Raw genomic sequence first — 21,802 nt, 5'->3', positions numbered from 1 at the left:
ATTGGCTAGTTTATTACCAGATAGTGATAGCCTGATTCATCTCTGTTCAGCAAAGTGCCTGTGGAAGTTGACACTTTGACTGTGCTTCAGTGAACTGATAGCCAACTCACTATATATTATGGAAAATGCGAACCACAGAATATGATAAGTCATGTACTAACACATCAAGGAGGCACATTTATGTGAGTCATGGCAAATTTATTTCCAAAGAGTGCTGTACTAATAGAAAATAACAACTATATTGAAGATTTACTTACCCTCACTTTGTCTATAATAATACTGAGCAAGGGGGCACGGTGGTTAGCACACTTGTCTCAAATTCAGGAGGACAGTGGTTCAAATCCACATCTGGTTGTCCAGATTTAGGTTTGCCATGATTTCCCTAAATTGCTCCAGGCAAGTGCCAAGATGATTCCTTTGAAAGGATTATTTTTTTTTTTTTTTTTTTTTTTTTTTTTTTTTTACCATCCTTGAAACAGTTTGAGCAAGTACCATCTCTAACAATCTCATTGTCAACATGATGTTAAACTCTAATCATCCTCATTTGTTTTTTTTTTGTTTTTGTTTAATATTCTATCAAGACAAAAACAAGGGACAGATATACTGTAGTGTGATAGTCCTTACAGCTGATTGTAGTGATTAAGACACTGCACAGGAAGGACTGGCATTCAGGACAATTGGAGTTCAATTCCCATCTGGCCAGCCAGTTTTATGTTTTCCTTGGTTTCACATAAGGCAAATGCTGGGATGTTTCTTACAAAAATTCAATACAAGTTCAGGAAAAACCACTTGTGTGAACCAGAGCTCATGTTGTTCACACATTATTTGTTGCAAGTAGTAGATGCAGATGAAAAGGGAGAATACATCTAACCTAGATTTCCAAAGTGTCTGACACCCTACCACATTGTCAAGTAACTGGCAAGATAAAATTGCCTGAAATATTTTCGGAGATATGTGATTGTCTCAAAGAATTTTTTGACTAGTGAAACCTAACATACTATTTTCAGTGGTGAATGTTCAACAGAATCAAAAGTAACTTCAGATGTGCCCCAAAATAGCATAATAAGGTCACTAATGCTGTTAATAGAAATAAACTTTTTATCACATGGGGTCAGCAGTACTATCAAACTGTGCTTAACACTTTAAGTACTGGTCAGTGTGCATAGATTTCCTGTACATTGAATGACCAAGCCATCCTCTTGCCTGCCATTGAATTAAAACATTCAAGAACAGAAGCCTGCTACCCCTCTCCAATTTGACAGTAAATTTAATGTTGGGATGGACACCGTTCATGTGATTGATGAACTGGTGCTGTGCATTTTCACCATGAGGCCATATCAAGAAGGTGGCATCAACATATCAAAGGAAACAAGATGGTTGCAACCTTGCAGAATTCAGAGCTTGCTCCTCAAACTGCTCCATGAAAAAGATTGCGATCACCGGAGACAGTGGGGATTCCATGGCTGTGCCATATGTCATCTTATAATAGTCATTAAGGTACATGAAGTACATTGTCATTAAGGCATGGCGGGACAGCTTTACGATCTCAGGTGAAAACTGTTGCACCAAAATGTCCAACATTAATTTTATGGAAAGGGATGGCAAGCATCTGTCCCAGTTTGGTCATTTGGTGTACAGGAAATCTACACTCACTGAAGAGTACTTAAACACCAACAGATTTCACCAACCTGTACACAAGAAAGCAGCACTGAACACATTAGTACACAGGGCAAATATTATATTTGGTGATGTCCATTTAGAGTGTGAATTTCAGCATTTGAAGCCCGTGTTGAGAGAAAATAATTATAGTAAGGAAGAAACTGCTAAAGCTTTCAAGTGCCACCGACCAAAGGCACCTCATGAATCAGTGGAAGAAGCCAAGGCAACTGCATTCCTTCCACACTATGGAACATCTAGTAGCAAGATAAGGTGCATGATGAATAAACATGGACTGAGACCAGTGTTCCAGCCCACCTCCAAGATAAGAGATACGTTACACCCCGTTAAAGACAACATAGGTCTTAGAGTTCCTGGTGTGTATGGTGCCCCCTGTGAATACTGTAGTATGTACATAGGCCAAACCATTCACGCTGTTGCCGAGCATTGTGCAGAGCATTCACGACACATCAAACAAAGGTAACTTGAAAAGTTGGCCATGGTGGAACATTGCCTAGAAACTGCACATAAAAACAAATTTGAAAGAATGAGTATTTTGGTTACAACATCAGTAGAGCATGGGGACAGGTTTTGGGCATTGAGTGAAAGCGAAGATGTAGGCTTGTGCTTATAGAGATTCAGGAGCGGCAGTTTCATACATGACACTGGCTGCTCACACCATGTGGAATCACTTGGTCCCACAGCGGGACAGAGCTGCTAGGAGCTATCCAACTTTCCTTCTGTATGGGCACCACTCCAGCCCTCTCCAGAAGGTTCTAGATGCTGCCGTTACATCTATATAAGAAAAACACTGTGCCAGGCCCAGCAGTCAGTGATTTCAACTTCTGATGATGATGACGGAGACAGCTGTCATACGTTCAAGTGTTTTATTTGAAATGATATGACATGTAAACAGAAGATTTTATTGAACCATGCCACCATGAAAGACTGCAAGGACACAAGTACCTTACCTGATGTGTCATTTTCTTTTGTGATAAGACAAGAGAAATATATTATATTGGTAATAATCAGCTCTCTGGACAGAATATTAGTCCCCACCCCTTAGAAAGAGTACATTGGTTACTTTGGGGTGCTATAGGTGGTGTAGCATATGCAGGTCAGTTGTATGGAATCATCACAGTAAGATGGATCAATTTGGAGGTGTGACAGAATATCAGAAAGGAGTTATTGTGTTTGGATGCGTTTGTGAACACACCATGAATGAAAATGGCTGATTTATTGTGGTGCATCAGTGTGGACTTTCCCGTGTGTGTACATGCAATGGTGCACTACTCACAGACGCACAACATGGCATAACAACAGTGTTCATAAAAGTGTCCTGACTGACAGGGTACAGAGAAGAATGTCATGCCTTGTCAATAACAAACAGTTTCAGAGCTGGCAGGAATTGCAGCTGCCAGTGTATGCAGGTCCACCTCAGCTGGTTTCTAAGAGTTCACTGCAGGGAACTTCATGCGATTGACATTTGGAATAAGGTGCCTCACAAAAGGACATTGCTCACAGCACCACATAAAGCTACACATCTTCATTGGGCCAAATAAAAAAGAAACTTAACAGTAGCTGACAGGTGACATATGGCATGGTCTGATGAGCCACAATTTTGCCTCTTTTCATATGCAGTGAGGCACGAAGTAGTACTATGGCCCAATGATGTGTTTAACCCATGGTGTGTATGTGCAGCATGCAGTTCAGTCCAGAAGTGGTTATATGATGTTTTGGGGTTTTGTTTCATATCACGACTCTGGCCCACTCATTTAGGCTACCATCAGCATGAACCAGGACATTTATTTGCATATTATCGGTGACCAAGTGTTGCACACTCTGTGACATCTTCATGATGTGTTTGCTGTGAACACTCATGTCTCCAAGATGATAACATTAATGCTCACAAGGGTGTATGCATATGTTCCTGGTTTGACAAACACTCAGGCACTCTGTGACATTTTGACTGGCCTGTTAAATAACCCGATCTTTATCCCACAGAAAATGTCTGCGACTATTTGGAACAGTGGGTGCAGTGTACCATCAGTGTCCCCATAATTTGGTTGCTCTGCAAGTTCTAATAATCAGTGAGCGGCTTCAGCTGGATATGCTACACACAAAAAAACTATTGCGCTCTCTTCCTTGCCGAATTGTGGCCATTATCAAGACTAAAGCTGGTGTTTCGTGCTATTAATGTGCTGCCTCCTATGGCTGACTATTTTTTTCATGGTGTGCTCATTGTGAATATCTATAGGAAACAGTGGTTGTTCTGGTTCTAGCTTATAAGAAAAAAGTGAATGATGGATTGTTATGGGTCCACAGAAAGTTGCATTCCTGTAAGGGATGATACATATAGAATCCTCTGTCTGCCCCACAATCAAATCCCAGCAGAACTACGTCAATGTAGTCTAAGGAACTCTGGACGTATGTACAACCATTTTCCTGGATCAAAAGCACCCGTTCATGCAAAAGCTGAAAAGATGTTGTAGAGAAAAGTATTACTGATGGGAAATACACAAATTGCTTTAAAGCAACTTGGCATCAGAATACCTTCCATCCAAAAAGTTCTGAGACTGATTGTATTCCTAATGTAGAAGCACTGCCAGCACTGTACCTATGGCAGCAGTTTGAACCAATAACTGTAAATTACAGATGTGCTTTCTTTCAAAACTGCAACATAGTAGCTTGTGTAGAAAGACAGTGATCAAATTGAAATATGGTCTACCATACAGATCAGGTCAGTTTAACCACTACGAAACGCAACATAATAGCTTGTTGTGTAGAAATGGAGAAAATTAAAAGAGATGGAGCATTTCTCTAAATAGAAGCTGCTGTCATTTTCTGGTTGTTCATTTGCTAGGAAAGAAAAAGAAGAAGAAGAAAAATAGATTTTGCTGTGTATAGAACAAGAACTAGTTAATTGAGCAAGAACATTTGTATAGGTAGCCTAGCTGCAGCATGTCCCTGTCCACCATTTGTAAATTTTTTGAAAGATACTTATAGGACAATGTACCAGAGTCAGTTGACACAACCCCTCACCCATCTTCAGTGCATAGAAATTCACAATTGTAGTATGTCCTATGATGAATAGATTGTATGACTTGCCACATTAACTGTCATACGTTCTAAATGAAGATAAAGGAAGACACTTTATTAAATTTCACAAATTCTTCCATCTGTAGAATGATGGGTAGTTCTTGTAGTTGTAAGACTTGCCATCAAGAAGTATTACATCTTACAGTCACAACATTGGCCACAAGTGTCGCCTTAGTGATGGTATCAGTCAAAACTGAGAAATGATCATTCTGCAGTTGAATAGATAAGAGGGAATACTACAGATTGTTTTGAAAGTTGGAACTCACACTGCCAAGATGAAAATTTCATAAGCCTGATAGACTAACAAAATGAGAAATTGCATCTACATACATACTCTGCAAGTCACTGTAGAGTGCTAGCAGAGTGGTACTTTGTACCACTAATAGCTGTTCCCTTTTCAGTTCCACCCTTAAGTCAAATGTGGGGAGTATAACTATTTATGTGCCTCTGTACTAGCTCTTGTTTTGTCTTTGCAGTCTTTATGTGAGATGTACATTGGCAGCAGTAAAATCGTTCTGCAGTCAGCTGCAAATACTGGGTCTCTTAATTTTGCCAACAGTGTGTCATGAAAAGAAGGGAGTCCCATATGAACTCACAAAGTATCTCCATAATACATGGAAGTCTATGAATGTGAAATCTGCTTGTTGCCCTTCACTTGTAGTTCACAGAATATAATGTGAGAAAATGGTATGTTGAGTTTCACACAGGTGATGCTTTTTAAATCCATGCTGATTTGTGGACAGAAGCTTTTTTGTCTCAAGGAAATTTATTGTATTCGAGCTTAGAATATGCACAAGAATTCTGCAGCAAACCAATGTTAAGGACATAGGTCCAGCATTTGCTATTGTGGCTCTGTGACTATGTCAATAAATTACATAATCAGAAAACAGAGGCGATGGGGTAACTAGGAGCTCTAAAGACTGTCAGTGCAGTGCATCTGAGGTTGGCTTCCTTAACTGAAGAAAAAGGAAGGAAGATTAGAATTTAGTGGCTGAATTGAATGAGGACAGGGAAAGAAATTTTTCAAAGGAACTACCCTTCAGTTGATTTAGAGAACCCACAGATCACCTGCATCAACACTGCCAGAGGATGATTTCTATCTTCATACTCCCAAATAGTACGTTCATTATTAGACCTACTCTTTTATTGCCCCTATTTAATTTTGTAATGATAACCTTGTACTCACCTGACCAGAAATCTTATTCTTCCTGGCATTGCATTTCACTAGGCCTAATTCTCATTATATCTAACTTCAATCTATCCATTTCTCTTATCAGATTCACAGAATAGAACTGTGTGTCATTAGGAAATGTAAGAGTTCTAGTTACCTCTTACTTACAAGCATATCACAGTACCAACATAGCAGGCCTATGTCTGCTAATGTTACTAGTCCATATCAGCTAGTCATTCAGACTTTTGCACTTACGACTACTGAAAAGGGTGCTGCACATCTTCAGGAACAAAATGATAGTCTACTCTCTCCACAGATACCCATCTGATATGGTTATTTGTTTGGTATGGGTGTCTGGATCATTGAGGCATGCAAACCACTCTACAGCTGGAAGTCTCACAGTTTGCGAGGGAGTAGAAGAGTATATGTCATTATTAGGCTTGAAAGATACTCCATATTTTAACTTTCTTCAGCTTAGCTTCCACTTTTGTGAGCTAATTGAACATTTTGTGGTAACAAATGTTTGTTTAAGGTACAAAGCAATATGTGATGTAATTTTCACAGTTACAGAAAAAAAACCATGAAATTAAAAACTTCATAAAAATTAGTCTTGGTTGATTTGTTAATGATAAAGTTTTCTTTGAATCTCCTCTCCACAACACAAAAGTTTCCCTTGTTTCCATGAAAATTAGTCCCTATAATGAGAACATCCCAAAATATTTCTGTTGCTTTGTACAGTTTGATCAGCTTTAACATTTCATCTATGGACTAAATTTTCAAAGGTATTGTCGCTAGAAAGGGATTTAAATGTGAGAGCTGCTCCCACAATGCAAATGGTGTGCGAGTTATTTGAGTTACTTTCTGAGAGTGGAGTTGTTTCCTGTCTACTCAAGAGTCAGTTGTACTTACTCTTGTGGAGGTACCAGATATACCTCTCATGCCTCTGAATCTTAGCCCTGTGTACACTTGTAAGGTGCATTCTAGAAGGTCTCACAAGAGCTACTCATTGACATTTACTCCCTAACTGACACACAGCTTAATTTGCTTGTTCAAGTCCATTGGCTCTATAATTCTATAATATGGAATTTAATATGTGCAATATTTGTGTGTGCCAGACTGAAGCACTATCATAGTTTCTCTCCCTTTCTGATATGCCAGTGATAGCAGCCACATCCAGAAAGATTTTCACATGAGAGTTTTTGGTGTGCTCTCTTCCTCTGAACATCTCATTTTGTAGAGCTGATTTTTTCTACCCTTTTCACAGCAGCAACCCGTCTCTGACCAATTGTTCACATTGTAAGGACTATTTCTGGTCCCTGGTGTTGTCATGTTATCATCGTTTTGGTTGTTAAATGGGCTGTATCGTTGTGCAGTCTACCAGGGGAGAAATCTACAATAAACCAAGTGATTACAATGCAGTGCACATTCTGTGGAGACATGCACAAACTATGTGAACACCAATGTACCAGGTGTTCAAAAAGATATGATTCAGAATTGTCAGTTTTTGAAGCTACATAATACGGAAAAGTTGCAGAACTTGCTCTCTATTAACTCCATGGACTGTGAAATTTCAACAGGAAATGGTAAATTTAGTAAACTTCTGAGGCATTATGCACTGTAAGGAACAGTAAAGCACATCATCTGTCACTGTAAGTAAAAAACTTGTGGCTTTGGATGAGACTGACCATTTGTCATCTTGAGTCATACACAAATAATTCCAAGACTACCACACAAAGGAAGAAATGTTATGGTGAAGTAGATGTATTAAGTAACCAGGCTAACAAATTATCCCATACAACACAGTAATCAATGAAATTGTTTTTTCACAAAGATGCAAACCGAAAATTATGTTCGTGGTGTGGAAACAAAGTTGCAGAATGGGTAAGATTGTAATTCTACATTTTCCTTTGGTTTGTTCCCCTTAAAATTTACAGCAGAGCTTCAGTCTGGTCATTGTTTTATAGTCCCCCCCCCCCCCCCCCTCCCATCCCCTTCGTTTGGTTTCCAAATTTTAGATGCAATTAAAATGACAGTGTGCTGTCTATACCAGCTGCTGTAGAATGTTGAATGCAGTTACTATGAAGCTCCTCATCTTTTTTTAACCCTCCTGGAGTTGTCCCACTTTTGGCAATTTTTCCGTTACCTTAAACCTCAGAGAGATTTGCTAAGTAGATCATCACGTTATTAGACTTTTCTCAGCATGGGTCAAACAATGTAGCTGGTTTATGGTATTGGTCTTTAGTAGACACAGTGGTGTATTTTGATTTCAGTGAGTGGCACTATTAAAGGTCTCGTCTACTGTAAAGTGAACTGAAACATCACTAAACTTGATGGGGTGCTCTTGCCTTCCTGAAACTGAAGAAATCGCATATACTCCCTGTTATTTCAAGATATATACTCTTCAGTGCCTGCTCTGGATAAAAGTGTGGCTTGACGTTTGACATGTGCACAAAGTATTGCCAAAATGGGTTATGTTATATAATACAGATAGTCATAAGCTCTACAGGAAATTGTTCTTTGCAGCTTTCAACTATGATTTTGACTCCTTGAGTGTAGTACCAGCAGTACATAGTTCAATAACTGACAGTGATTTGCTGTGACTACTGAGTGGAAGGTACTGTATATACATGAAAGAGAGGATTTAAAACACCCTCATGTAAACCATTACTTGAGTTCTGTTTTATTAAGTGAGAGAGACTAACAAGACTCTGAAAACATTCAAAGAAAGGCAGTTTACTTGTGACTGGTTGTTTCAGTAAAAAGGTTGAAGAAGCTGCAATGAGAAAGGGATGAGACATTGAAAGGAAATTATTTTCATTAGAACTGCTCTTCAGATTTTCAGAGTCTGCACCATCAGAAGCTTTAAAGTATGTATTGTTAATTGGGCCCTATCTAGATATGACAGATTAACCAGAATGATAAAAAACTTCCTAGCAAATTAAAACTGTGTGCCGGAATGAGACTCGAACTCGGGACCTTTGCCTCTTGCGGCTAAGCGCTTTACCAATGGTGCTATCCAAGCATGACTCATGACCCATGACCCATCCTTACAGCTCTACTTTTGCCAGGAAAGCTTCTGTGAAATTTGGAAGGCAGTAGATGAGGTATTGGTGGAAGTAAAGCTGTAAGGACAGGTCGTGAGTCGTGCTTGGGTGCTCAGTTGGTAGAGCACTTGCCCACAAAAGACAAAGATCCCGAGTTTGAATCTTGGTCCGGCACACAGTTTTAATCTGCCAGGAAGTTTCACATCAGCGCACACTTTGCTGCAGAGTGAGACTTTCATTCCAGAATGATAAGACTGGAGTGATTAGAGTAGGGTATATAATGAATTTGTGGGATCATGATTTTTCTTTTGCAGAACTTGTAAGTATGCTAAGCTGTATTGATGATGTAGGTTCTGTCGATGAATTACTCCAGACAGAGGTTGCCATACTAATTTGTAATGAGACCCAAGCTATGTGTAATACAGTGGTCTCTGTGAAGCTAGAATTTCAAAAATTTGTAAACAGTTCTTCATGTGCTGTGTAGTTCCCTTTTTGTTGCTTATCCTATTAGAATTGACTGTGTATCTCTGCAAATTGACAAAGTGGCCAAATAAACCTGTCAAAAACTGCACAGCTCCTCAATTTATTTTGTGTGTGTGTGTGTGGGGGGGGGGGGTCTTTCCCAGAGAAGGTACATGTTTCCAGAACACACCCTTGTATCACAGTGTGCCATTTGCTGTTTTGCTTTATTAATAAGAAGCATTTGGTTCCATTTTACATTGTTCTGAACAGTCAAACTATATTCTCTTACTAAATTAGTTTCATCAGTGAAAAGTTTAATTCAGCTGTTGATACTATTAGTTATCAAGAATGAAGTGGAAATATTTTTGTTGGTTATCTGGTGGTAAATAGCTTAAATGCATCCAGATATAAATTTCATGTGTAACAGTGATGGCATATTTCTGATCATGATGATTATTATGGTTGAGATTTTTAGAACATGTACCTAATTAGCATGAGATTTGATGAACTGGCATGAAATTAATGTATTCCTACATGTAGGTACTTCAGATGCGATCGGTGGACAATCTTTCATTAGTTGCGGAAGTAACAAAGGACATAACTTTCAGCACGGCTGATAAGGTATGGACATTTTCATATTTGTTAATCATATATAGGTGTTTAATTTTTTTTATATTTTCTGTGAAAATACAAGAATTTTTTTATGTGGGTGTATATAGTGCTGTATTATCAGTTAGTTACTTAGTTAGTGAGTTAGTTAGTTAGTTTCATGTGCCATGGGCCATTTTGCATGATAAATTTTAAGGATGTGGAACTGGTCATTTTCAGTTAGAAGTCTATTGAAGTTTCAACTCAGTGCTGCACTTTCTTATCCACATTGATGGCATCAGCAACTGTAGCAGCTAATCTGTCATTGAGTGATTTCAACAACCACTGGATTAGTTGCATATCTGTCTTCAACATAGGCTGAAACTAATTTTAAACTCATTGATGTATTAGGTTGATGCATAAGTTCATAGTGTTTTGCACATTGGTATTTCGGCTGCTATGGGTTTATTTATCAGTGTCATTTTTTATTTGTAGTTCACTGTTGTTATTTGAGGGTACATACTGTGATTTTGAGATTGTGAGTGGAGATGTGGACACTAGAAAATGGAGTGCCAAATGGAGAAATGGCAATATTTCCAACATATTCTTGTGTTTGAGTTAGAAGTCTATTGACAGCAGAAGAGGCAACCAGAAGTATTTGTGCCATGTATGGGGATAATGCCATTGGACAGAGCATGACAAGAAAATGGATTTTTCATTTTAAGGAGGATTGTTTTGACATTAGTGACTCTCCATGTTCAGGAAGACCTTTGGAATTCGACAAAATTATTTAAACACGTTAATCCACAATGACACATGTCATTGTACTCATGAACTGGAAAATGTGATGAACCGTGATCATTCCACTATTATGCAACATTTGCATGCTATGGGGAAGGTTCCAACATTGGGTTTATGGGTACCATATGCTCTAAGCCAAAATCACAAAAATCAGCAGGTGACAATATGTGCATCTCTGCTTGCCCATCATCAATTGGCTTGTGAACAACAACAACCACTCCTATCCTGTATTGTTAGTGGTGACAAGAAATGGGGTCTTTATGCTAACTTGAGTGGGAAAAAAAGGAATGTTTGAGCCCAAACAAAGCAGCAACTCCCTGTACAGAGACCTGTGCACATCCACGAAAGGTAATGTTATGCATCTGGTGCAGCGACGGTGTAGTGTACTATGAATTGATTTCATGAGGTGTAACCATCACTTCTGACATTTACTGTCAACAGCTGAGATGTCTTGCAGAAACAATCCAAGAACAACAACCAGGAAGACTGCCTAAAGTGATGCTAGTCCACGATAACACCCACCCGCATTCTGCTAGACTGACAAAGAATACTATAAAGAAGTTGGGTTGGGAAGTCATTCCACATCCACCATATTCACTTTATCTTGCGCACTCAGATTGTCACCTTTTCTGCTCACTGTCAAGCAACCTTCAGGGGACTTCATTTCCAGATGAAAATCCACTCCGAACATGACTTAACTAGTTCTTTGCCTTAAAACTGTGTGATTTCTACAGTCGTGGAATTGAAAAGTTACCCCAGCTTTGGGAGATTGTTATAAATAGCAAAGGAGAATATATTATTGATGACTAAAGTCTCTGTTATGTCTATCTGTTTTTGTAATTGAATTATGGAAAATCTCTACAAACTTAGACACTAACCTATGCTACTGAGTATTCTATCTAGTCACTCATTGACCAGTCTGGTGTGGCAATAGAAGACAGCAAAATGAAAGCTGAAGTTTTAAATTTCACCCTTAAGGAATCATTCATGCAGGAGGATAATACAAACATACCATCGTTTGACCGTTGCACAAACTTCTGTATGGAGGACATAGTAGTAACTGTCCTTGGCAAAGGGAAGCAACTGAGATAGTTGAAAACAAATAGGTAGAAGGTTCTGGATGGAACACATGTTTAGTTTTAGAGAGTACACTGTGGCATTGGCCCCTTAGCTTGCATTTATCATGGATCGCTCACTCAGTGCAAAGTCCCAAATGACTGGAAATAAATGCAGGTAATTACTGTTCATAAGAAAGGTAAAAGAATTTGCCCTCATAATTATAGACCCATGTCCACAACATTGGTTTGTAGCAGAATTCATGATCATATTCTAGTGTGAATATTGTAAATTTCCATGAGAAGGAAATGCTTCTGTCTACAAATCAGCACGGATTTGGTGTGTATTGCTCATGCAAAACTCAGCTTGTACTTTTCGCACACAATGTCTGACAAAGCATGGATGAAGAGCAACAGACAGATTCCTAGACCTGTGGAAAGCATTTTACAAGGTGCCCCACTGCAGACTGTTAACAAAGATACAGGCATACAAAATAGGTTCCCCAATATATAAGTGGCTCAAAGACATCTTAAGTAATAGAACCTAGTATGTTGTCCTTGACTGCGAGTGTTCCTCAGAGACAAAGGGATAAGGAGTGCTCAAGGGAAGTGTGATAGGGCCACTCTTATTCTCTGTATATGTAAATGATCTAATGGATATGGTGAACAGCAATCTGCCGCTGTTTGCTGATGATAGTGTGGTGTAGAGGAAGATATTGAGTGACGGGAGGAGGGTTCAAGATGACTTATACAAAAGTTCTACTTGGTATGGTGAGTGGCAGCTTGCTGTAATTGTAGAAAAACATAAATTAATGCAGATGAGTAGGAAAAACAATCTCATAATGTTTGAATACAGCATCAGTAGTGTGCTGCCTGACAGTCACATTGATTGAATATTTAGGTGTAACACTGCAGAATGACACAAAATGGAATGATCACATAAGGACGGTAGTAGGGAAGGTGGATGCTAGACTTTGGTTTATTTTTAGGAAAGTGTAGCTTATCTATAAAGTGGATAGTGTATAGAACACTCATATGACCCAGTCTTCACTACTGCTCAGGTATTTGTGATCCCCACTTAGTTGGATTAAGGAAGACATTGTAGATGTGTTGCTAGATTTATTACTAGTTGGTTTGACCTGCATGCTAGTATTACAGAGATGCTTTGTGAACTCAAATGGGAATTCCTGGAGGGAAGACAACTTTCTATCTGTGAAGCACTATTGTGAAAATTTAGAGAACCGACATTTGAAGCTAACTGCAGAATGATTCAACTGCTGACAATGTACATTTTGGGTAAGGACCACAGACGGAAGGTAACAGAAATTAGGGTTCCTAAGTAAGCATGCAGATGATCGTCTTCCTCCTGTTCCTTTTGTGAGTGGAGCAGGAAAGGAAATGGCTAGTATTGGCACGACATACTCTCCACCATGCACCATATGGAGGCTTGCGGAGGATGTAGATGTAGTCCCAAATGTAGTAACAGCAGCAGTGCCATGTAAAGTAATTGAACAGACTAATTTTGTGTCAAGTTTCTCTTTATAAATATGTGAAGAGGGCAAATGACGTTTTACTACTGATGAGTACAGGGCTGCAAAACATTAAACAAAATTAAGCAACAGTTTGATTGTTCTAGCTTACTTACTTTTCCATTGTTAATAGTGTTACTGATATTAATTGTGTTTATATTTTTCACTTATTCTTGTAGGTGTTGTCGTCTTATTTTTAGAAACTATCGCTATAATCAAATTACTTCATTTCTATTTTTGTTGCGCATATTTAACTATTTTGTTATGGTCTTAATTACGGCCCTGTAGCTCCTTTCAAATAATTACGAGTATCTTTTAGTTTTTATTCTTCTGTGATAATTGTGGTAGTGACATTAAACATTATACCAATTTATTTTTCTTCTGTACTCTGTGCTCCATCTTTATGTATCTCACAAATATTATTTTAGTAATCATATCTGATCTCTTCATCTCTTGCAGTTGCCATTTTGTGTGCCATGATACGTGCTGTTCCAGAGTGTTTTTCTCTTAAATTTCTTTTCTAACTGCCTATTATAAAATCATTATTTGTAAATTCAAAAACAGCTGGCCCATGTAGTTAACAGTAAACCTCTCTTGTAGCATGTACCATTTGAGTCCAATGAGCAATTCCATAACAGTCTAATGAGCAATTCCACAACGCTCTTGCATTTACTAAACAAACTAGTGGTTAAATGAGCTGCTCTTCCTCAGATCTGCTCTGTCTTGGTTAAGGTCACATACCAGTACTCAGGAATTAGATGAGTGAGGGTTTTCTTCTTTGATTTCCGGAAGGCTTTTGATATACCTGGGTGCCATTATTTACTGCCTTGTAGCTTTCATGGATAAGCAGAGCAAGCCGAATTTTACAAGACCATCATTGTTCATTTCTTCAGAGGAATACATGAGTGTAAAACGTGTTCTGTGACTGTGCAACATATTGTCGTATATATAGTTCTATAGAAGTGCATATCTGTGTGCATGTATATTCATTGACATTTCTTGAAAACTTTTTTCAATTTCTTCAAATGCTTTTTTGCTGCAGTGATAGGTATCTCATTGCACAATCAATTATCTCAAAATCTATTTCAGTATTGATGCTATGCTTGAAAGGGGGAATTATATTGCAGTCTAATGTAGTCAACCAGTTCTGAAGCACTGAATCCATTATCTTTGCCTTCTCTCTATCATCTTACGCTTTAGTGTCAGTATGATCACTAAGCATTTTTATGTGCGATTTTGGTTCATTAACTGATACTAAGCAGGTCAAAGGCTTCTTTCCAGTCACTCATCAACCAGTCTGCTGTGGCAGTAGAAGACATCACAAGGAACCTGAAGTTTTAATTTCACATTTTAAAAAAAATCATTCATGCATGCTGATTGTACATACATACCATCATTTGACCATTGCACAAACTCCTGTATGGAAGAATTAGAAACGGGCATCCCTGACTTTGAGAGGCAACTGAAAGTGTTAAAAACAAATAAGTTGCCGAGTCCAGATGGAATCCCAGTTTGATTTTACAGCATTCAGTTTTTCAGCAGGCCCCTTACCAAGCTTGAATTTATTGCAAATCTGTTGCCCACTACAAAGTCCTAAATGAATGGAAAAAGTGCTAGTGACTCATGTATATATGAAGGGTAAAAGAATATACTCGCAATATTGCAGACCAATATCCTTATCAGTTTGCTGCAGAATTCTTGAGCATATTCTAAGTCAGAATTTAGTAAATTTCCTTGAAACAGAAAACTTCTGTCAACAAATCAGCATGCATTTGGACAGCACTGTTCTTGTGAAACTCAGCTTGCCTATTGAAGCGATTCAAATGTGGGCTGCTAGATTTGCTACTAGTATGTTCTATAAACACTCAAGTATTGCAGAGGTGCTTCATGAACTTAAATGGGAATCTCTGGAGGTAAGATGATGATCATTTCGCAAAGCATTATTGAAAAAAATTAGATAACTGATGTTTGGGACTGACTGCAGAATAATTCCACTGCCGCCAATCTACATTTTGTAGGAGGACTGTGAAGACAAAATAAGAGATTGTGGCTTGCATGGAGGCATATAGACTGTCTTTTTTTTCAGACTCCATTTGTGAATTGAATAGGAAAGAGAGTCAGTAAGAGTGGTAAAGGTGCCACCCACTACCATCCTTCCTTCCTCTGAAACAGGCAGCGGAGGCAAGGACGCTGTCTTTCTCTTCCAAGAATTGTGAATGTTACAGCACTGCTTTTACTGTGAGGGAGCTTATACATGCAGTCTCTTCGTCCCAGGCATCTGCTCCAGGACTGGGCAGCATTCACATTCTGATGTTGCTACACCTATCTCGTCAGTGCCTACGCTTTCTCCTCCATACATATAACCACATTTGGACAGATCACACATTTCCCAGTCGCCAGCATGAGGCCATTGTTATTTCCATACCTAAGCCTGGTAAGGATAAGCATCTTTCTTCCAGCTTCTGCTCAATTTACCTCATCAGTAGCATCTGCAGCTTGATGGAACATATGATTAATGGTGGGCTGGTGTGGTGGCTTGAGTCTTGGAATCTCCTCACTAATGCCCAATGTGGATTCCGTAGGCACTTGTGACATTTGCCTGCTTTATTTCTTTGTTGATTGTTCTCGGTGTTGACATACTGCATTGTTATACTGGCTGAAAAATGGGGGCTGGATGTTCAACACTGACTACTGTAAATGGTGTAGCTGACAGTTGCGTTTCACAGTTCTTTACTTTCACTGTTCAACCCCCCCCCCCCTCCCACCCTCCCCAATGTTACACAGTTAATATGGCCAGTTCACTATTGGTTAACTTTTGAGAATCCTCATTAATAGTTTGCAGGTAAACATCAGCATACTGCTTCACTAGTTTACCGTTGAACATCTGTGAGCAGTAAAAACCTAACCACACAGTTCTTGCAGAATAATACGGTATGTGTGGCACTATTGAACAGACACTGTCATTATTTTAACACACGGCCTACTTGTGTTACACATGCACCCCCATATGTATCCGCCACTGGTCTTGAGTGATGTCTTGATCATCTTTACTCCTGGAGCATATGGCTTCTGCTTTTCCACTGACAGGACTGTCTGTATGAACTTCTGGTGACATGGGGAGTTTCTTCCCTCATCCCTATGTCTCAGCCCATTCCTTTTTCCATTCATTGACACAACGAAATTCTTGGGACTCATGTTTGATTGGAAACTCTGTTGGTCTTCCCACGTCTCTTACCTAGCAGATTGGACCATCCTCCTCCATTTATACCGGTCCCTTGTCCGTTTGAAACTGGATTATGGATGTATCGTATATTCATCCACACATTCATCTATCTGTACTAGTCCCATTGGAAGTCTTTGTGCTGAGGCTCCTGACTTACCGTTGTCCTACTGGTGGGATGTTCTCCTCAGTCATTATGCGAGCTGTCTGTCTCCTATGCCCGGTTATCCATGCTGTGGTCCCTTTTTTGACGATTCCCTTGACCCCCAGTATGGGCTGCACCCATCTTCTCTGTTGCCTCCTGGAGTTCGCTTTCAATTGCTTCTTTGAGAGCTCTGCTTTATGCTACGTACCATGTTCCCCACAGGTGCAAGCATTTCACCACCCTGGCTTTGTGCTGAGTTGCGTGTTCATTTCGGACTTCCTGACCTGGCTTATTGCAGTGAGTTTCTTGCTCTTCTCATGCAGTTTGGGACAGTGTCGTCATCTACACCGTTGGTACCGAGATCACTGTTGTGTCAGATGTGCTATTGTAATTGCCGACAATCCTTTTCAATGCCGGCTTTTTTAGCAGTGCTCGATTTTTACTGTGGAGCTCTGTGCTCTTTATGAGGCACACCAACTTTCAAGTTGTGTCATCTGCTCAGATTCACTCACTGCTCTTCAGAGCCTTCGTGTATGTATGCAGTCCACCCTTTAGTATAACGGACCCAAGAATCCCTCCACTCACTCACTGTAGGGGGAGCCAACATAGTGTGCCTATGAGTTCCTGATCATGGTGTGCCAGGGATGAAGGCTGCTGGTGCTGCTGCAAAGGCTGCAGCTCTCCTAACCAGCTTGCTAGTCATTCTGTTCCTTTGGATGATCCTAGTGTCACTGTCTGTTGGCAAGTAGTATCACTTTGGAGTGCACAATGGTCTTCTCTCCAGGGTTACAAACTCCAGGACATTAAACCATGGTCGACTTCCTATTGGGCCTCAAATTGCGAGGCAGTCATTTTAGCCCGGCTGCGTATAGGACACTGTCATTTTAGTCACCACTATTTATTAAGTGGTGACCTTGCCCCACTCTGTGTCTGCTGCTGCCACCGAGCGAGGTGGCGCAGTGGTTAGCACACTGGACTCGTATTCGGGAGGACGACGGTTCAATCCCGTTTCCAGCCATCCTGATTTAGGTTTTCCGTGATTTCCCTAAATCGTTTCAGGCAAATGCCGGGATGGTTCCTTTGAAAGGGCACGGCCGATTTCCTTCCCAATCCTTCCCTAACCCGAGCTTGCGCTCCGTCTCTAATGACCTCATTGTCGACGGGACGTTAAACACTAACAACCACCACCACATCTGTGTCTGCTGCCCTTGACGGTGCACCACTTTCTGGACCATTGCCCATTATTTAGCTGTTTATGTTTTCATCTATGTTTGCCATCTACTTTGTCAGATGTTTTAGCAGATGACACACATTCTGTCGATTGCGACTTGCTTTTTACTTGCCATAGCGGCATGGCAAAGCAAATTTGCCCCCCCCCCCCCTCCCCCGCCACAGGGATCATCTCAATGATGTTTTAAGGAATTTTCCCTAGGGTTGTCCTTGTCCTTAGCTACTCCTCTTTTAAAGTTGCTTGATTGAGTTTTTGCTTTTTTTGCCCCAAATTACTTGTCTCACCCTAAAGCACCAACCAACCACCCTGCTTAAGGCAATCTTTTAACGTTTGGCAACCATTTGGAACATTCATCTCAGGTGGTGGTCTAGTGCCCAAGAGAATTCTGCTGGGTTTGTAATGAATCAGGTATAATAGTTGTCCTTACCTAGAAATATTTTTAAATCTTTGACATTCATGGGGGCTGAATTTTATCAATCATCACAACATAATCCTTGGTTGCTTCCAGCAGTCCATTTGCTTAAGAGTTTAAACCCCAAATGTGGAACACCTCTTGCTGGCAGCCTTTTAAACAAAAGCTCGGAGTTGTGAAGGTTATCAGTTGAAATAATATGGTGGGTGACTTAAGAGATTCTGAAAGGTAAATGATTGTAATGGTAAAGGCCTTGTGACTTGTTTAGCACAAGGTAAATTTGTGATGCTTCATCAAGAGGGTTTGAAAATATGCCCTTGCAACATCAATTTTACTGAATAAAATGCCATTGCTTACAGAATGAGATTTTCACTCTGCAGCGGAGTGTGCGCTGATACGAAACTTCCTGGCAGATTAAAACTGTGTGCCTGACCGAGACTCGAACTCAGGACCTTTGCCTTTCGCGGGTAAATACTCTACCATCTGAGCTACCAAAGCACGACTCACGACCGGTCCCCACAGCTTCACTTCTGCCAGTACCTCATCTCCTACCTTCCAAACTTTACAGAAGCCCGCGAAAGGCAAAGGTCCTGAGTTCGAGTCTCGGTCGGGCACACAGTTTTAATTTGCCAGGAAGTTTGATATCAGCGCACACTCCGCTGCAGAGTGAAAATCTCATTCTGGAAACATCCCCCAAGCTGTGGCTAAGCCATGTCTCCGCAGTATCCTTTCTTTCAGGAGTGCTAGTTCTGCATGGTTCGCAGGAGAGCTTCTGTAATGTTTGGAAGGTAGGAGACGAGGTACTGGGAGAAGTGAAGCTGTGGGGACCGGTCATGAGTCGTGCTTCGGTAGCTCAGATGGTAGAGCACTTGCCCGCGAAAGGCGAAGGTCCCGAGTTCGAGTCTCGGTCGGGCACACAGTTTTAATCTGCCATGGCTTAATTTTGCAAATAGTTCATCTGGGGTAGGTAGAGGATACATTTCCCCTTCAGCACGTGTGTTATAATTACTTTGAAATCACCACAGAATTTCAATTTTGAGGCTGTTCTTAAGCGCTAGGGCACCAGGAGGGTTTCTTCAAAACATGGAGCTGCTGTTATTTAAAGAAAGATGTGAACTTTGAAATCAGTTGTCAGTCTAGGTCAGATGAGAACATTTGCTCGTATTTGTCACAGAAAAGCTTCAAGGCAGTGCAAGGCTCTTTGGACTGAATGATGTGCACTATTTCATGAATCATAAATCCACATGTTGGAAAGTGTCCATCCCAGAGACATTACCCCTTTTTGGGTCAACTGCCACTAGAAAACTTACTGGACAATTGACTTAGTTATAAGTAAAATGTATAGGCACATGATGATGTCCATCAACCCAGAGATTTGTCTCAGCTGCCTACAGTGGTGGCAGTCCTAAAGTTAAGTAAGTCGATTGGTTTAACAGTGACACAGATGCATCAGTGTCCAGGAGTAACCTCACAGGATGTTCGTTATGAATGCTTCCAAGTACTTTTTATGGGACATGTTTTGAGAAGTCAGGCCTTCCATAAATTGCAAACTCAGTTGGTTCACTACCACAGGATGGGGTGTGTTCGCAGCAGCACTGCGGGCTGTGCGCGTGGTGCAGGAAACAGTATTTACAGCTAGGCAATTGCATAACAGTTAGTGTGCCTTTTCGCCACCAGTACAGTTGTTTACAGGGCTGCACTAGCTGCAGATCGGGTGAAGGCCCCACCGGAGGTGTAGTGACGTCCCACACGACCTGTACCGGAAAGCTAACTGCCATGTCTTCTTCCATTTGAAACACACTTTCATCTGTGCAAGCTGTTTTGTAATCTTTAGCTATTCACATTACTTCTATCAGCGATGGACCTGATTTCCCCAATAATGTAACTGATTAAAGAGTTGGTGTAGTTCTGCCTGCAGTTCTTAATCTCTGTAAGTTGGGGGCCCAGCCTGTGTAAGATTGATTAGGACACTTTTTTACAGCCAAAATTGCAGCCTAGTTGCAGTAATGTGTTTACTTGTTGAAAAATGTTCTTGCAATAAAGAAAATGTTGTAGGTAGCTCAAGTTCTGCCAAATTTGTCAAGAACTCCAGTGTTTCTGTTAGTTGATACAGTACCTGATTTGCTGACAAGAACATGGCCTTTCCATATCGGAAATCTGACAAGCCAAAAAATATAAATGCAATTCAGAATGAGATTCTCACTCTGCAGCGGAGTGTGCGCTGATATGAAACTTCCTGGCAGATTAAAACTGTGTGCCCGACCGAGATCCGAACTCGGGACCTTTGCCTTTCGCGGGCAAGTGCTCTACCATCTGAGCTACCGAAGCACGACTCACGCCCGGTACTCACAGCTTTACTTCTGCCAGTATCTCGTCTCCTACCTTCCAAACTTTACAGAAGCTCTTCTGCGAACCTTGCAGAACTAGCACTCCTGAAAGAAAGGATACTGCAGAGGCATGGCTTAGCCACAGCCTGGGGGATGTTTCCAGAATGAGATTCTCACTCTGCAGCAGAGTGTGCGCTGATATGAAACTTCCTGGCAGATTAAAACTGTGTGCCCGACCGAGAGGCAAGTGCTCTACCATCTGAGCTACCGAATCTCTGGTCCAGATTAAATTTCAGGCTCTTGCCGTATGCAAGCAGTGCTCTTAATGACCGAGCTACTGGACGTGACTCTCAGCTGGACTGAAAGCTTGAATCTCCTAGTACATCTCATGTCTATTATGGTCCTCTAAGTTCTTCTGTTTGCATTAAAGCAACCAGTCACTAACAGTATCTCCACATTGATAGCTACTGCTGCTTCCACACTAACATAGCTGCCCTCCACCCTTCCTATCCTGCCTCTAGTCTTGTTTCGGATATTTCATCTACAATGATAACCAAGCCCTCTCCTAATATGATGTAGGCCTGTTAACTCCTTTTCACAAACAGATCTTCCATCATACCTTCCCAATTTTCCTTAGCACTGCTAAACATCTACCAAGGAGCATCCTCTCCCTACATCCTTTCGTACATGATACAATCCTGGACTGAAATGACTGAACCACATCCTTTGCCAGGGCTTTCAGCTTATCTTAAAATGAAGAATCTACTCCCTCAAATGCTTCCTAGTTTTCCCATAATTGTAACTTGTCCATTCTTATGCCTCTTCTGTTCCTGATCCCTTGTCCTATCCTTACAAAAAACTCAGGGGCAAGACCTGTTCCATGAACTCATCCAGTGAAGACTATTCCATAACTGTTACTGGCGTAGTTTTATCTCATTAGAGGTGGGTCTACCTAGGAAAGCAGCCATGCTGTAACCACTGCACTACTTTGTATGCATACACGAGCACCAGTTTGCAGTCCACAGAGTATGAATGGGATGCACAAGATGATGGTCAAAGCAG

General features: G+C 40.5%; 1 protein-coding gene across 3 annotated transcripts in view; it reads left to right on the top strand.

Moving 5' to 3' along the window:
• LOC126248638 (tRNA (guanine(6)-N2)-methyltransferase THUMP3-like) overlaps positions 1 to 21,802 on the top strand; it is a 136,813-nt gene that overhangs the window by 14,679 nt on the left and 100,332 nt on the right. For 2 of the 3 annotated variants that reach the window (XM_049949820.1, XM_049949819.1), the window contains exon 2: positions 9,973 to 10,053. The exons of the other annotated variant lie outside the window; for it this stretch is intronic. In XM_049949820.1, the coding sequence (XP_049805777.1) occupies positions 9,973 to 10,053 (81 nt within the window). The remainder of the gene's footprint in view (positions 1 to 9,972; positions 10,054 to 21,802) is intronic. 3 annotated transcript variants of the gene reach the window in all.

The sequence above is a fragment of the Schistocerca nitens genome, chromosome 3, assembly GCF_023898315.1.
Source record: "Schistocerca nitens isolate TAMUIC-IGC-003100 chromosome 3, iqSchNite1.1, whole genome shotgun sequence".
NCBI lineage: Eukaryota > Metazoa > Arthropoda > Insecta > Orthoptera > Acrididae > Schistocerca > Schistocerca nitens.
This window is presented reverse-complemented; position numbering and strand designations above follow the sequence as displayed.